Raw genomic sequence first — 18,511 nt, 5'->3', positions numbered from 1 at the left:
AAAATGCACTAAGTGACCCCATGACCTAGTTTTTGACCCGGCATGACCCATATTCGAACTTGACCTAGACATCATCTTGATACAACATCTGAGCAAGTTTGGTGGAGATCGGATGAAAACAACTTGAATGAGATAGCGGACTCTTAATACGACCGACGGACCGACCGACAGACAGACAAGCTCACTCCTATATACCTCCTAAACTTCGTTTGTGGGCGTATAATCATCCACTCATGGTCACCATTATCATCATCAGAATTATCCATATCAGCAGTACAATCCTTGTCATGATCACAATCATCATTACCAGCAGCCACCACCATCACTAGGAGTACCAGCACTTGTCTTCCCTGCAATAGAAAATAATTCAAATACAGCAGCTATAGGATTTTTTATACATTGCAATATGGCATTTTCCATTGTGATGTTTAATTTTCAAATAATGTTTAATGTAGAGGCTTGTCTTTAAAATGAACAAACATAAATGAACTAAGTTCAAAATCAATTCATGTACAGTATTGGTAAACATTGTTTACACACACGGTAATTAAAGTCATAAAATAGGTCCGCAAATAATGTTATGCATTAGATGCCTCCTGACCTCTGTGCTTTTTCAGAAAGTAAAGCAAGCTTTTGTGATATGTGCGCATGTGTGGCTACCCAATATTTTACCAATTACAAAACATTCAGTATTTTAAGAAGTGACCACATCACAATGTTTACTTTGAAATTAAAACAAAACAAAATCACTTTTTTCTCAATAAAAAATCGGAGAAAAAAAACAAGCACATGAACATTTTTGCATTATTTGAATCTCTAATTATCATTAAGCATGTAATCAATCACATTTGCAAGTTTCATTTGAAAGTAAAGAGATAAGAAAAAATGTGAATGACAAACCTTGCCTCAGCACAGATAAAATGTACTCATAGGCATGTTGCCTGGTTGAATGGTCTGAAATACAAAGTGTCACCACATCTTCAATCAAATATAATGATCAACGCATTTCAATGTTTAAAGAGGCTATAAGAGCGTAAATGAGGAATGGGATGGTCAGTTAGGCTCGATTGGTCATTGTCGGCTCGGGTACTAGTTACATGTACCCCATGTACACTTAAGCATACTTACATGTACCCCGGGTACGGTAAATATGCTCATACATACCCGGGAACTTTAGCGCTAAATCGATCGTTGTCAGCAATTATTTTTTAAATTAATTATTTTCATATTTATGTTAATTTTCTGTTAAAATGGCATCTATATTATCGAAACTCATACTCAACAAGCATGTTGATGCATTTTTTTAATAGCAGTTTGTTCCGTAATAACGGTAATCGGTAGCGTGTTTTACGACATCAGATTTGGGGCGGGAAAAAACAGTCGGTTACAGTCTAAAATCGGCTGGGTACGTTTGAGTATATTTACCGTACCCGGGGTACATGTAAGAATACTTACATGTACCCGAGGTACAATGTAAGTAGTAACTGAGCGGACAATGACCGATCGAGCGTCAGTTAGGTGGTAAGGTATATTTTATTTGACATGAATAAAATGGAAATTGAAGTGTTGGTAACTGATTGACAATAATCACACTTATTAATTCAATTTGACATAATAATTGTGTTGCTTTTTTTCAAGTTACAAATATTATAAGTTTAAGCATACCATCTGAATTTAGGGCCTCTGCAAGAGTTGCTGATGCTATGATGTGATGCTCCTCTCCATCAATGCTGACAACAAATGTACTGAAAATACAGTTTAGCTTAAAGAGACTTCTTTAACAAATGGCAAAATCATGCTTTAAAATCGATGATACTCCAGATTATAGCAATTAAATATTGGAAGAAGATGAAATTGCAGGCAATTGCATTTGTTAAACCACCGTCTTTCATGATAAAAACATAAGCCGAAGTGTGCATGTCCGAATTAATAGATACTGCTCAAACAAAATGAAACAACACCATAATGTTACAAATAATTGCAGGATAATAAATGTGCACATTCATACTGTAGTAATGCTCCAAAACTTAATATGTGTTTGCCTTTTGAGACTAATTTGAAACCAAATGCGTAATCATTTCACTCACATGTCTTTGTCGGCCATGATTATTTGATAGACGCACTTAACGCTCGAAAAAGCCATATCCGTTGTTTAGTCATACCCGTTAAAAAATTTCCCAGCATGCAAATTATAGGACCTATATATGAAAATTTTACCACAAATATATGGAATTTATACCACACACTTATTTTGAAAATTATACAACACATATATCAGAATTATACCACATATCTATCAAAATAGTGCATACATATATGAACTTTTAGAACATATATATGAAAATATCAAACATAAATATGAAATTATACAACATATATTTGTTATGCAATACATATGTCGGATTTTACCATATATATATATGAATTTAGACAACATATATATATGCAATTATACCACACACAAATGGAAATATACAACATATATATGCAATTATACCACACACAAATGGGAATGTACATCAATATATATACAAATATACCACATACATATGGAAACATTGAATTTCGCAACGTTTGACACGCCATATTGCTCATCACTTAGTACACTTTTTTTAGACGTTTACTTTTTAGTAATTACGCATGGAAAATTTCGAGTCTCACTGGAGCTATCAATTGAAACTATTTGTTTGTTTTTTTTTTCTTTAAGACTTACTCAATAAATTATTGTTATTTAATATATTGGGTAAAAGTAGGGATATTAATTATTTCAATATGTGGATATATATTCACCGTAAAAAAATCAGTCGACATGCTAATTTAAGAAAAGAATTACATTGTACTCAGTCAGACTACAAATCAAATAAAAAAACGACATTTCAATAGGGTATATTAAATATGCTTGTTGTAGAAAGGAAGTATCAATTATATAATGTCATTCTTTACACTCTTCAGTCTGGAAAGCTTCGAAGCTCTGAAAAGAAAAGTTGATGAATTGGAGAAAAAGGTATGCTAAGTTTTCATTTTTTTATTGTTTTTGTTTGTGTGCAAATATCCGGGATTTAATATTTAAATTCACCGTTTCAATGAGTGAAAAACGACAATAAAAAGTATTGCTAGTACTTGTTGTTTCAATGTAACTTGTTTTATTGTTCTTGTTTTGATTGTCGAAGTAACATTATAACGTGGACCATGACCCAACCGATCCTAAGGGTTTTATGTAAGGTATTTATTTTTTAAATTTGATAAAAGTGTATGGATTTGCTTGTCAATATTGAATTAGAATATCGTTACACTGCTCGTTCGACGTATCGTTAACCTCGCTTATAAATCCCAAAACTCTGTAAATAGGGGACAAAATGATTCACATAAATGACAAAGCTAGGCAAATTAAGGAAAATTGCGGTCCATGTGATATTGAAACCGATTAAAATTCAAGTTTTTCTTGGTCCGTTAGAGATGACATGTGTTCACGCTATCTTACAGGCATTTTATAGCTTTACATTTGGATTACAAGTGCATTATATTACAACTAAAAAAGGCATAGGAATTGATTTGGTTTGTCTATCTATTCGCCCAGCCAATCTTCGCATTGAAAAGACATTATTTAAATGCGGTAAGCGATCGATGTTCATCCAGTAAGTGAAACTGAAAGTAAAATTAAGAGATTGACACATTTTTCGTGGTAAACTATTTCAGTGTACATCTCCAATAAATATCTCAGAAACATGCGATAGAGCTATCATTGGTTTAAATATGCAATATATATTCTTAAAATAATATTATATTATTATACTGCAATATGCTGCATAATAATCACTATATTTAATTATTATACAAGATTTGAATTCATACTCACCTTAGTCTACGGCTTCAGACTTAAAATGCTCTCTTCAACCCAATCACAAAGCTAATATGAATTCAAATAATAAAAACAATTATAATCGTAACTACGTTTCGGGTTATAAATTGAATTTGATTTCGCTCGATTGTACTTTGCAGTTACCTTGGTAAAATAAACTAAAAAGTTCCTCGGAGTATGGCCGGGTGCCTTTAAGCTTAGTTTCCGTGCCCGTTGTACATTGTAGTATACTTAAGAGTACCCGGGGTACTTTTAGTGGTTCCCAAGCTGACAACGGCCAATTTAGCTTTTATTTCACAACAATTACGATTGGGAAGCTGAAGCCTCGACATGTGCTTTTTGTAGTACTCTTATTTACATGTGTGTTCTGTTATATGGAATTATTTCATTGTAAATTAAATAACATTCCGAATATGATTTATGGCTTAAATATTACATTAACGTCTAAACTGTGCATTGAGCTCGGGACGTTCACGCTACAAACCGTATCACTATTAACTATATCTGCCTAGCAATTTGAAAATCAATCAATTCAGATTCAAGTTACTTTCTTGCAAATAGTTTGAGTAAACGTTTGAATGTAACGCACCTTATTAACGACAGAGTCTTCAACAAAGAGCTGATGCAATTGACATGATAGTATTGGTGCTCATGATTAGTATGTGAATAAAGATAAAATAGATAATGATGATGATGATGATGTTGATGATGATGATGATGGTGATGATGATGATGATGATGATGATGATGATGATGATGATGATGATGATGATGATGATGATGATGATGATGATGATGATGATTATGATTATGATGATGATGATGATGATGATGATGATGATGATGATGATGATGATGATGATGATGATGATGATGATGATGATGATGATGATGATGATGATGATTGTGATGATGATGATGATGATGATTATTGTGATGATGATGATGATGATGATGATGATGATGATGATGATGATGATGATGATGATGACGTCTATATGTCTTGCTTTAACAATTACTTATGAATATTCCTCCTACAAAATTTGTATTGAACACGTCCCTTAAACATGTTAACCAGTGGTTAAAGAGCATACACTTAAAGTAAATGGGTTTATTATATTATGTTTTTTATTATCGACTTTGGCATATACATCATAATATTTAAAGAAATGAACTCATACACAACAGAACATTGCTATTTTGTATGCAGCACCAGGTTGTGGTGCTGAACACATATTTTTCAAATCACGCGCATGTGTTTAAAAGGTCAGGCGCCATTACAAGGTGATCGAATTATGGCAAACTTAGCATGTCTGTTTTTAAACAGGATCTGTGATTACCAGCCATTTAAAGTGAGACTGCACGATTTTGTAGAATATTTATGAATTTATATAAAATGTGTAAAAAAATATTATTCATGTATTTCAATATAAATTAAAATAAAAGTTGATAAGAACATGTGTCGAAAAATGCGAAATAAGCCAGATATTTAATTCTGAAATCGAAAATGTATGTACAGACGAATTTGACAGCATGTATATCATGCATGTACGATATAAATCTAAATTTAGTTTTACGGATCATTTTAATTTCCTGCAACGATATCTATTCATACGACACACGAACACTAACTCCGATCCTAATAAAAAGACGAATGCTTCGGTTATTGTAGGAAAATATGTACGAAATATCTTCGTCACCATCGGCTTGGGGCGCTAATTTGTCTTTGCTGCATTTTATGAAATTCGTCTTCAATGTATAATTGACCTTGCATATTTTGTGTTATTGTAACATATTTTTATCAATATAATACAATTTAACATATATAAATATCGTGCAGTCTCATTTTAAACGCGCGTGTGAAGCCAACATATGAAAAGTTTATATAACATGTTATACCATAGGTATTTTACCTACTTTGCAGGTGAAACAAGACGACGAGTTTCAGAATACCATGTACGTATAAAGACACTCGTATAAGAAGTATAATTATCACTTTATGCCATCAAAACATTTCGTATTGAGTGTATTGCAAAAGGATGTTGAACGCGGGTGGATTTACAAGGTATATTTATATTACAGGCTAATACAGATCAAACAAGCGGTAAGTTGAATGTTCATAAATAAGTTGCATTTAGTTTTTACATGAAATTCTGAAACGTAAGAGGCTTAGTACTATTTAATATAACTTAATACGATATATTTGTGTATTTTCTGCTTGTTAAGCGCACAGACAAAGTACTATTAAATTGTAACAAATATAAGCCTTCATAAATTCACATTTACTTGCGACCTAACTGTTTTTTGTGTGCAATTCAGTGTAACTGTGATTTTAGATATGCTATGAGATGTAATTACTTAATGTTTATTACAAATTATGTAGAATAGTCGAAAAAGTATTTATTTTATTATATCAGAAGAAAAACGACTGGAAATGGACATGAGATAAACACGTCCTTGGTATAATTCGAGCAATTTTAAACACGTTTTACATTGAAAATAAACATGTGTGTCATACTGTTAAAGTATATACCAGATTCAAAATCGCTCGCTAATTTTAACAAATAGCTATGATGGATCTCGGGTTCGATCCCCGGCCCAAACATACGCTGTTTTAAGTAAAGCAGTTGTCAGTTTATGTATGTACACTTAGTTCTGGTAAATCAGCTACCAAGAAAAAAATGAGTTGTTAAACGAAACGCAGCGATATGAATTACTGTTGAAAACGGCAAAACATCCAACTCAAAAAACAAACATACAAAAGATAGCTCTTTAGTCAGATGCGATTTTTACCGCTAGCTCGGGAATAAAACGCCATGCAACCAATAGTTACAATGTGAAATACTTCTTCAAAAACAAGCTCGATTTAATGATGCGTTCTACCTTGATTACAACCATACATAGTATTGTCAAATTAATTATACACTTCGATAATGTTGTCTTAAGTGCTAAGTAAAAAAATCCTGTTTTGTATTGTTTACTAGAAGAAGGCCCTTGCTCGTTACACTCTGTGGCAAGTCATGCGTATCTGTTTGCCAGTCATGTAAATGTATATCCATGATTGACAGCGTTTACATGATGATAGAGTATTTGTAATTGTATATTGTTTATATGAATTTTTAATTCTTCCCTTGATCGAGATGGGAGACGGAAAACTACAACGGGCGAGGCATGGTCAGGGGTGATAACCCCAAAAAAGGGTTAGGGTAAGGGTTAGGGTTAGGGGTCGGGTTAGGGTTAGGGTTGGGTTTAGGCTAACCCAAACCCTAACCCGACCCCTAACACTAACCCAAACCCTAACCCTAACCCTCTAACCCCCCCCCCCCCCTTGCGCAATACCATACCATGCCTCGCCCGTTGTAGTTTTCCGTCTCCCTACATACTTTAACCCGAGAAACACATTTTTACTATCCTTACCACTTCTTTCACACATGCTAGAGAGTGTAATGCTCCACATATATTATCGACCATTCCTGCGCAAAAACGCCCGCCCGATCAACCTCTCCTATACAACCGACGAGTTTCAAACGCTCTTATAAAATAAATACGATTTACATGTTTTTGTTTAGTCATTTTGTTTGAATGTTATCAGATCATAATATTACAATATTATCATAACCACATCATATTATAATTAATTTTATTCTCAAAGTTTAAGTGTTTTCATTAAGGATAAGATATTCTTTAGATGTTGGTGTTGATTTCGTTGGTTTTGTTTTCATGTTTAAGTGTCAACATGTGTTCCTGTTAAGTATCAATATGTGTTTATGTTTATTGACAATTTAAATTTATCAAATCAAATTATGTGTATTTCGTCTGGACAACCACGCTGTATTTATAATTGTTTTGTTTTATTATTTTAAAACCTGTTCTGATTACAGGCTGAGAAAGAGGACGAGTTTAGACGTCTGATGTACGTAGAATAATTGATTAATTTGTGTGAGACTAGATGTCGTGTATATCGGATAAATATAGTATATGTTCATATCATTCGGTTGGTTGTATAGTATAATAATATTATACATTATATTGTATTAGACAAAATCCAAATTTGTTATTTGTATAACATTTCATTAAGTATAAGGTCAGATATGTGAAATGGCAACACATGCACATCAATATAAATAGTGTATGCCTGTTGTAACTTACCTGAGCGCGAAATGCACATGGTAAGCCATGGTGGTGGGTGGCTGTACGGCGTCTCTCGTCTTGTGTCGAATGGCATATGTCGTGTATTGTCAACAATTTGCTTCAAACACCATCTCCAAAACCGAAAGTCAACATATCACTAAACTTAATAGCAATAATCAATCGGAAACACTTTATCAAATTAAAAACAAATTCATTTGCGTGTGTAGGTTACCAGAGCTAACATTATATTTTAAAATTGAAAACTTAACTGAAAATCTGCTGGTCTATATCCGCAAGGCTTGGGGGTTTATATTTTCTATGTTATGATGTTTAGTGGTCTTTTACAAAGTATGTTCACATTATTCGCCGGGGTATTAACTGGCCACGTCCTTAAGTAAATTTATTTTAAAGACGTATATTGCCAAAACATGTTGCTAAATGTGGCCCCCAAATTGGGATAACTATTTTTCTTACATGCACGTAGCGAAAACGTTAACAAAACTCATCTGAAACAACAATGCCCCGGGCTTTGGTATTTGTAATGCAAAATTAAATGAAGGCTTTATACCAAGTTTGTTCAAATCATATTCCTTGAGTTAAAATTGATTTTTGCTTAAGGGTTTTATTATTTTCCGTACATATGACTAGCGAAAACTTGACACAAATATTCAGAGCTTTTGAGCTTTTATAATAAACGACGTGCCTTTGTAATGTGAAAATGTGTTTTAGTAATGGACTCCCATTGAACAAAACTGTTTACAGCACATGGATAACAAAATAAATTTATACTATCATAACAAAATGACTTAAAATCTCCTCCCCTGAAACAACATGGCCAAAGGTTCGACATTTAACAACATAATAATGATCATGTTCGTTGTTTTACATAGTGAATGTAAACACATTTTGAAAATATCCCTGCAACGATCAGGATGTCAGTTCAGATGAGCGATTTAGTGTTATTATGGCTATATTGCTCACAGAGGGATATTACTTTATACTATTTTTCTTAACATGTTTCAGGTTAAATGAGTTCAGACAAATGCAAGCCAGTATCGCACCTTTAAAGAAACAATAAGATGGAACAAAGGTAACGATTAAATTATGAAAGGAATTGTGAATACATGAGTTATTGGCTATTCAAAACAAGCATAGTGAGGGCTTAATGTGTTGAACACCGTTCCGAAATGTCAAATAAAATGTTTCTTAAAATATACTTGCTTAAAATTTCTACGAAATGATGACAGTTGATATCTTTTTTACATGAAATAATAATGGAGAAAAAAATGAGATCGAAATTTGGACCTTCCGCTTGCAAGGCAGACGCCTTACCGCGAAGCTTTAAACGTCATTGTTCGTATCGAAAGGCAGTTAAGTGCGCCTAATAGTTCACTTCAATTAGGCATAATGATGTATCGGATAACAAATGTCAGCGAAAGATATGAACGAGTTGTAATATACCAGCAGATATTGCACTCATGGCTAAATAAGCGTACGAGACTAGAATAGCAGACAATGATTAAATCAACCGACCATATATGTTGAAAAGACTATCTTAATGAGTTACTATTTTCTCAGTCATACTATTTATAAAACCGAATATTAAGGGAAAAACAAAACAAAACAGACAGGCTGAAAAACTTGATACACATAAACGGATGAAGTATTGTTCCAAAAACAAAATAAAAATAAATCCATTAAAATGTTAATTGAAAATGGCGCATATTTAAAGACTAATTTGCACTGTATATTAACAGTCACCTTAACGCTTATCCGCAAGAACCATTTGATTGTTAGTTAAACCGTTTTATTATCCCCCCCCCCTCAATTGCAGAGGGATATAGAATTGACGTTGTCCGTCCGTCAGTTCGTCCGTCCGGCTGTCACATAACCGTTTATGGTTATATCTCAAAAACTGTATAATATATCGACATGAAACTTTTTGGGTGTAAAGATATGAATGAGAAGAATTGCAATACATAAAAACTAAATATTACCCTACACAAAGTTATTGTTGAAGATTATACCGTAAACCAAGTGATGTGCATCCATCCATAAACAATATTTATTTGGCGAGGGATATCGATTCAACGAATCTTCATGTTTTCAGTTTGTATGCATCTCCTGCTCACACATTTAAAGGGGGCAATATCAATTTATACTTGTCCTTTAAAATTTGGGATTGTTATGTCGCTCATAAATAAAAGATATTGCCACTACAGACACACAACTTTAAAACTATAATAAGCGACATTCGAACTAGCGTCCCTGATTATTTTGGTTCCGTTTTTTGTCAACATATATGTAGCTGGAAACATTTAATCCTATTTACCAAACTTTAACAGGTGGTGCGCGTTTTTAGAATAGAATTGCTGATACGGCAATCATTATTCACAAACTGATTAGACAGCATGCTACCTGCGTCACCTGCGCACTGTTGTTTAATATTGACCTTAACGTGAAGTTTTTACGTAAATTGAGAAATAAAACGTCATTTCTGAAAATGTTTCCAACTTGACTTGACCACAGTATTCGGCATGTGAATTTTCGTTCATCGGTATGTTGGAATGACTTTAAACGTGTTTGACCAATACAGCTGATACTAATTCTTTCATTTAGAGTGAATGTGGAGTCAACATTTTATAAAGAGAAGGAGTGACGTTTAAATTATAGGTGTCATAACTATTTTGTTTGACTTCAGGCTGGCAGATACATCATACGGCGGATTTAACTAACCGCAAAATGTACGAGCGGTACACGACGTTGATGCTGTATCTTAAACGTCAGATAGGTCTTTAAAAAATAATCATATAAAGGTGTTTACCATTTACATACACAGAAACACGGAATATAGACCAAAAGGTGTGTATTATAGCTAATGTCAAGCATGGACTATATATAATATGTTGACGACACCTTTCAAGTAAGAAGCACTACTTTTTCATTCTTGTATTGTAGTTATTGCGCCACACTTCGTGAATTTGTTGGCCAAAATATTTATGACGTTTTAGATTACGAACAATTTAAGTATTATAATACGGATCGACTAGAGCGTAAGGTGACTTATGGACAGGAGTTATAGTCAAATTTTAATGTATGTTCTATTTGTTTGTATTGTATTTGGGAAAAATATATATATTGCAAGATTGTTCAAATACTTTTGATTTAACATGTTATTTTTATGAGCCAAATATCGAGTATTAAATTAGCTAATTGCTAAATGTTGATTGCAACTCACAATACTCTTATCGCCAAATTCTTAGCGGCAATAATGCACATGGACATTCCTGACGAAACTTACCTTGAAATACTGGGGTATTTTTTTGTAAATTTAGTAAACTAACGTGACTCATGCATTTGTTATTGCGACCTATGGTGTTATTTAAAATGAAAAGTAGTGTCGACCAGACTTGGAAAACTCTGGTGTTATTTAAATAACATTGCATCTTCATAAAGCGACCCGACTTTGAAAACTTTTTTTTCCATTTAGAGGTCAGTGCTTAGACATTCGCAGCTATAGTCACATCAAGTTGGCTCTTCTAGGGCCGTCTCATCCATGCAAAAGTGTACATAAGTGTACATAAATTCTTAAGCCTCACATCATAACGTTTATACTGTTTATCCCCGAATTGCTCTTGGGATTTGTAATGCGTACATTCGGATTAATGTTACGCAATACATACATTTTTGATACTATACCGTTCGAGTGTAGTTAAAACAGTACAAAACTTGAATAAATACATTACGTTATGCTATTTCGTTTCCTAACAACATTGATATTGAAAGGTAGAGCTATGATACTGTGGTAAGATTCGTAATAATTTCATCATTTGGCGTGAATATTTCAGCGTTTTGTGTATTGCAAAAATACTTTCACTCAGCGGTTTGAAACTAACGTAAGGAATACAGAACGTTACAAACACTAATAGTTTAAAGTAACAGTTACAAACAAGCATTTAAAATATCAATATTGCTTTTCATGAATAAAGTATTCATAAATTATAGATGTACAAATACGAACGGGGCTATTCAAATATCATTTTGACCCTAATGCCGCTCTAAAGTGAAAACGTACACATATTGATAATATTGTTTAGAGCTTATGTAGTATATGTACATATTTTCCTATTTGCCTTTGGTTTTATTTAGATTTTTTTTTCAAAGTAATGCGGTATTTGAATATGCAATGGATAATCGTTGTTTATGAACATGGGATTTTAGTGAATTGATGACTCTGAATCAGGCAATTTTAAGACGTGTATGCGTAGAAATGATGCGAAAATATGAGAAATCACATAAGTCTTGGACGCATAAGATTTTGCAATATATCAACATTAATAAATATCTTGATTATGATTTATCATGTCTTAATTTGGATGTATGCTGTATTGTGTAAATGCATAATGTGTAAAATACCATGAAAGTATCCATTACACATAATGAGTATATATTGATATTTGTGTACATTACCAAGTGCGTGTGTGTAATGTTTGTTTGTCACGATCATATTTTAAGTATGTTGCTCCCGACTACATTTTTTACTTTCCATGAAATATTTGATTTCGGCGTTATACTTTAATACATATTCTGGGTTATAGCATTTCCTGCTCAAGTGGTTTTGATAGTGTTTGTGTTTATTTTGTACTGACATGTATGTAAAGCTTTTTTATATGTAAATAATGTATTATTTCCTTGATTTTTAGCTGATGAAAAATATATTGATGAATATACTCATTATTGGGATAAACATGTTATGTGTGCGTTATTCATATTACAGTGTAAATGAACATATGAGAAGTTATTTTTATGTAAGATGTGGTTTTTTCAAATACTTCATATTTATTTTCACATTTCCACGCATACTTAATTACCTTATACGAGAAATCTTTATGGGTATCATAGCTGTGTTAAAAAAAGAATGTTTTTTTAGAAGTTGACATATTTTCGAACATGTTCAAAATGTAAACGTGATTAGTTGTTGGCGAACGTATGAAGCATTGTTAATAATGATACAATGATTGAAATTAAACACCGTGGCTTAAGATAAATGTGTTTCGGTGTAATAAATCGTTCATGTATATATATATTTGATTAAAACTTACTGTTTGTATATATTGTTTCATACATATTTTGCTTTTGTTAAAAAACGTGTCGTTCGTTAAACTGTAATATAAGAGTTTTCTTGTACTTTAAGACAATCTGTAAACTTGAATGTGACTGTACAACTTGTTGGTCGGATGATAGTCTACCGGGTTATTTGAAAAAGTAACACTTACCTTCAATGTTTAGCATTGACTGTTCCAAGTCGGGAAACCCGGTTTTATCATATTGAACCCAGTTTAATCATGTTATGTTCGTAGTTAGTGTTATGTAATATAAGTAAAGGATAAGAACTAGAATTACGGTCCTGATCAAGTTTCGCGATTTTCATTATTTGCTTTATTATTATATAACTTATGTTATAAGTATGAATGCAACGTTCGATTAATGAGATGTAACATGAGTAGATCATAAAACACTAACTTCCATTAGCATTTTAATGTGTGTTCGTCCTTTGATCGTTGTATCTAGGGACACATATTATTGCAATAATATTTAAATATCCAATGGCTTGTTAAATAAGACGGCTTTAACAAAACGATCATTATGATAGCACGAACACCTTTTAGTATGCTTCCAAAACTTATTTGAATAATCGTAACTCTAACATCTACTGGTTTACCTGTTTTGGGCCTTTAGAATCTGGGGCATGAATGAATGCACCGAGAAAATTTGTCACAATAAAATTCCAACTGATGAACATACTTTTAAGTGTGTTTCTTCATACATATAGTTATTATTATTTTATAATACTTTTGTTTGACTTGCTGAATGTTACTGCAGGAGATATATTTGCATTTTTAATTATACTGATGCGTTTTTTTCTTAGCTAAGAATACATATATACTACAGAAAATGACGCATTCAATTAATTTGCAACCAATGGTAGTAGTATGTTAATGTTTTCATTACTTCCTCTTTTAAGTTGAATGAACGAAATGAGATTGCATAGTAAATGATTCAATTTTGATTTCATAAGTAATGTATACAATTTGATTGATACATTCTATTATGTTTGTTTGTCGTGTCTTGACTAAGCAATCACATATGTGGACGTATTTAATTGTACTTGAACTAAAATGTCATGCGTTTGAGTTAGATCTAAACATGCAATAACATTGTTTGTCGTTAAAGAAACATCGCAAAAGGGGTAGATTAATCAAATGTCAGTATTATAATAGTTGTCAAAAACATGAACGGACAATGAGAGTTCGACTGACTTTGTTATAAACAGGAACTCCCTTTACGAACTGGTTGCGAGTAGAATTGTAAATGGAATTTCATAAGTTGTATCTTATGCTATTTGTTTAATGATTTTGAAACTGATCATTCACGCGTTACGCACATAGGATTTTTATGAAGCATTTACCTTTGCTTTTTGATCAAGATGTGCAAGCGGGTCATTAAGTTCATAGGAAAAGAATGCATATGCACATGTGAACATTCTTTATGGACGTCTGTCCGCATAAAATACACACGTTATAACACCTAGTTTTATAGATTTAAAACGTCCCATGTGTGATTGCAATGAAATATGCATACATTTTAAATACTTGTATTACTCTCATTATCATTAGTAGTAGAATTTGTATTTCGTTTGTATTGTGTATTCTATCGTATAGTTTATTTTTGAACATAGCTGTTCTAACGTGTTTACCAACACACCATAGTGCAAATAAATGTAAAAACATACATAAGAGGTACGTTTTGGACTACAGTTAAATGTTTAATTATCGTATTTATGTTCAATTCTATAATTAAACATTATACATTCAAAAATTCAAAAATTGCACAAAAGTTACATTCAATTGGGTTTAATCTATTACACGCGTACGTAAACAACTATGGACGTTAGTGTTGCTGTAATTGCACTTTGATTTATTGAGAAATTTAATCATAATTATTATGTGTTTAAATGTATTTTGTATTGGGACAAAGTTTCGAGTCTTTAGGTATAATAAAAGACCAACCGGTAATCGAGCATCACCATTCGCAAATATGAACGATCATATATTTTCGTATACGTATATTTCACTTTAATTTAGTTTTCACATTATTCATGACCGTGTGTGTTGTGCAATGAGCAAACACAGGCTTAAACAAATATAAAATGTGGCATGGCATGTGTTATAAGTCGATAGTTAAAGAATATATACCCAAAGACTCAAAACACATAACTGTTTGCTCGTAGTGTGTTGTAGTAGCTTGATTCACATATAATCTTTCATTTTGCTAAGGGGCATGTTCACAGATTTCCACGAGGATACAATGTATTGTTCACACAAATTTCATAACATATACAACAAATATATAATGGGAGCGCCATTATAATACTGCATTCTAGGTTTCATTAAACATAAATAGTAGTCATCAGTTGAAATTTATACATTTGCAATAATAACGCGAAAAAAATAAAAACAAAACAGAAAAGTGTTAAAAAACTAAACGTATTAACATCATTATGTCGGCATAACCGAATAGCAACAAGAAGGTAACCGCAATCGACCTTCGATTTGCAAGAACTTTAAGCCAAAAGGAAGCATCATTAAACTCCCTCACTATTATTTTCTTGTACTGCGTATTAAATGATTAATAGAAGTCCTTAAATTGTCACGGTTAGGTTATGAATCATTTACATACAAAACACTGTGAGAATGTCCCATAAATTACTTATATAATTATTACAAGATGTTTTTACATATGGTGTTTTGAGGCTTTATACAATTAAACGAATATGTCTTAATGGTGTATTATTAAAGGGTTAAATTCATAAAAGTCCATTCGTCATTAAAGAACAAAACGGCGATATTAAGATAAAATTAAATACACATGTTTAAGCATGCATTACCTTCACTCAATACTTTTTGTTTGTTGTCAAAAACGTTATACTGTTGAAATTGCTTTGAACGACATAAACATTAAGTACTTATAGGCGCCATTGCCAAAATAGTTATAAAATCGTTAAATAAAACTGGCAAAGATTTTCTGTGGGAGCGGGTATTTTTGGATTTAAGAACCGAGAATGTTAAATCTATTTAGGTATATGTAAATACCGTTCTTAGGTTTCTACCAAAACCCCAAAAGAAAGTTTCGAGATTAATAATAATGTAAATCTATATTCTAGAAAATTGTCTATGGGCATCTTTAAATCGTTTGAAAAGCTGAAGGCAAGCGATACCGAAATAAGAATATTTTTAATAAAAGCCTCAAGATGCCATGACATGTACTCAATATTTAAATGTGTATGCATGCATAGTATAACAGCTTGACATATTAGCAATTAAAAAAAAGAAAGTTCATGTGTTTTGTTTTATTTCGATACTTACATATGCCTCGATCAAACGGTGTTGTTTCTTCTTAATTAGATCCTTGGGTTCAATTTACATTTAGATCAATGTGTATATTCATTTTTACATATGTACAATTAAAAACATTGATGGCTTCAATTTTTAAAATATCTTGTACATTTTAAATGCCGATAAAATAACACGTATGCACAACGGCTTAAAAAAACTTGAATAAGTATGAACACATGAGGTTGTAAAGACTAATACCACATAACACTTTAAAGTATGTAAATACGTTATTAATACCATGAAACATAAATCAAACAATGAATATATAGACATATTGTCATAAACACAATACGTCGATGCTAGTATTCTATGACCGAACACAAATGCATGCATGCACAATATTAGACTTAAACACGTCCGTGCAAAAATATGTAGTTTAAACAAGGCACTACATTGATGCACAAATACATACAATACATGAACGTTGCAACACCTATGTAATTCAGACAACAATTTCATACCCTGAAATTATGTAAAACACTTTAGTTTCTACCCATTTATTTAAGTTCGATTGCATAGAAAGACATGCATTTATATAGACACTCTCGAATCCGTTGCCTGAGAAGAACCAGTACTTGGCGTCTTATGAGATGATCTTGAGACATCATATCAACTATGCCATCCCAAGATTTGTAGAAGTGACTAAATGATTCATGGCGTGAGCATTGTTGACATTGATATTGATAGCTTCTTCTTTATTTTGCAATCGAGAAAACCTTTACGCAACACAATTTATCCACCCCAAAATTAAGAAATATATTAAAATATCATGTAAAAACATGGAATATTTAAGTTAAGTATATTTGCATTATGTTTTGAAAAATACTATGTTATTATTATCCAGGATGACGGACACGCAGTAGTTTTCAATGATCATTTAATCACCTTTAACATTATTTGCTGGATTAGGCTTGAAATAAAATACTTTAGGATGTTATTTTTATTAAACCCTCATTAACATTCTGTTTTTCTGTTCACTACCCAGAAGGCAATATTATCAATATTATTCACAAAGCCATATTCATCATGTACTGCAAAATGCACCGTTTTCTTTGTATCATATTGACGATTAATATCCCAGTGGCACTTCGAATAGCAGTGCAACTAAACATCTACCATGTGTCTCATACTGTACCATCTTCCTGCGACAGAAGCACTTCTAACATTGCAATCTGCGGTGTATCCGTTCACCTATATATTATACAATCATTCCTTGTTTCTCAATGAAGTGTAATTATTTGTCAATTGTTTAAAGAGCGACTTTTGAAGACTATTAAACGTTCATCTTAAAGTTTCCATACAACTTGTTTTCTGCTGTGTTAATTTCGTGTCATGTAAATATTAAGGAAGATGATGTTTTTTTCCGAGTACCTTTAACTTAGAACGATAATGTATTGAAAATGTACACATATACATATGGAGTATATGACACCTTAATATATGCTACTTGTCGAACTTGACGGTGTGCATAAAACATGAATGATAGTAGATAAATATGTACATATTGTAAAAGTAAGAAAGCTAAAATATTATCGAGCAGTTCTTATATATTCTTTCATAAAATATACATCAGACTTACAATCTGGTTGTTTCGCATATTAAGCGTTCAAAAAATGATATCATTCGACACGCGACATTACATATGAGTTACTGTTACTTGAAATAATACATGTTTTCAACATTTTGGTTAAACATTGAAATAATGTAAAACAAATTGCATTTTCAAAAAGGCATATTTTATTTAAATATAATTAAATGTAAATCTACGAAACGTATACTCGTACAACAAATTAGTAAACGCGCATTGACAATACAAAACTGCGCAATGTGAATATGTTCTCCGTTTAGTAACCCTTGTTTAACAACGTTATTTCATCTAAGTAGGCAACGTATGCTACGGAGAGCATGTTGTTTAGAAATACTTACACAATATACTATTAGGGTCTTAAATGCAAATTGACTGACAGTTTGAAATGGCCTGCCTATATGCATATTGTTATAGGGTTATTCGAGCGAGAAAAATATCAATACATTGAGAAGTCTCAATCGTTAAATCGTGTCCTCC

The 18,511-nt window shown here is 32.2% G+C and overlaps 1 protein-coding gene across 1 annotated transcript in view; it reads left to right on the top strand.

Annotated features, from left to right (window-relative positions):
- The window catches only part of LOC127859890 (uncharacterized), a 231,790-nt gene extending 215,403 nt beyond the window's left edge, over window positions 1-16,387 (top strand). The window contains exons 34-39 of the mRNA XM_052397474.1: window positions 2,953-3,004; window positions 5,784-5,815; window positions 5,942-5,963; window positions 7,741-7,772; window positions 9,014-9,080; window positions 10,692-16,387. Coding sequence (XP_052253434.1) covers window positions 2,953-3,004; window positions 5,784-5,815; window positions 5,942-5,963; window positions 7,741-7,772; window positions 9,014-9,068 — 193 coding nt within the window. The 3' untranslated portion in view covers window positions 9,069-9,080; window positions 10,692-16,387. The remainder of the gene's footprint in view (window positions 1-2,952; window positions 3,005-5,783; window positions 5,816-5,941; window positions 5,964-7,740; window positions 7,773-9,013; window positions 9,081-10,691) is intronic.
- Window positions 16,388-18,511: the final 2,124 nt, after the last annotated feature.

This window comes from Dreissena polymorpha, chromosome 15, assembly GCF_020536995.1.
Source record: "Dreissena polymorpha isolate Duluth1 chromosome 15, UMN_Dpol_1.0, whole genome shotgun sequence".
Classification (NCBI taxonomy): domain Eukaryota; kingdom Metazoa; phylum Mollusca; class Bivalvia; order Myida; family Dreissenidae; genus Dreissena; species Dreissena polymorpha.
The sequence above is the reverse complement of the archived record's forward strand: the minus strand, read 5'-3'. Positions and strand labels throughout refer to the sequence as shown.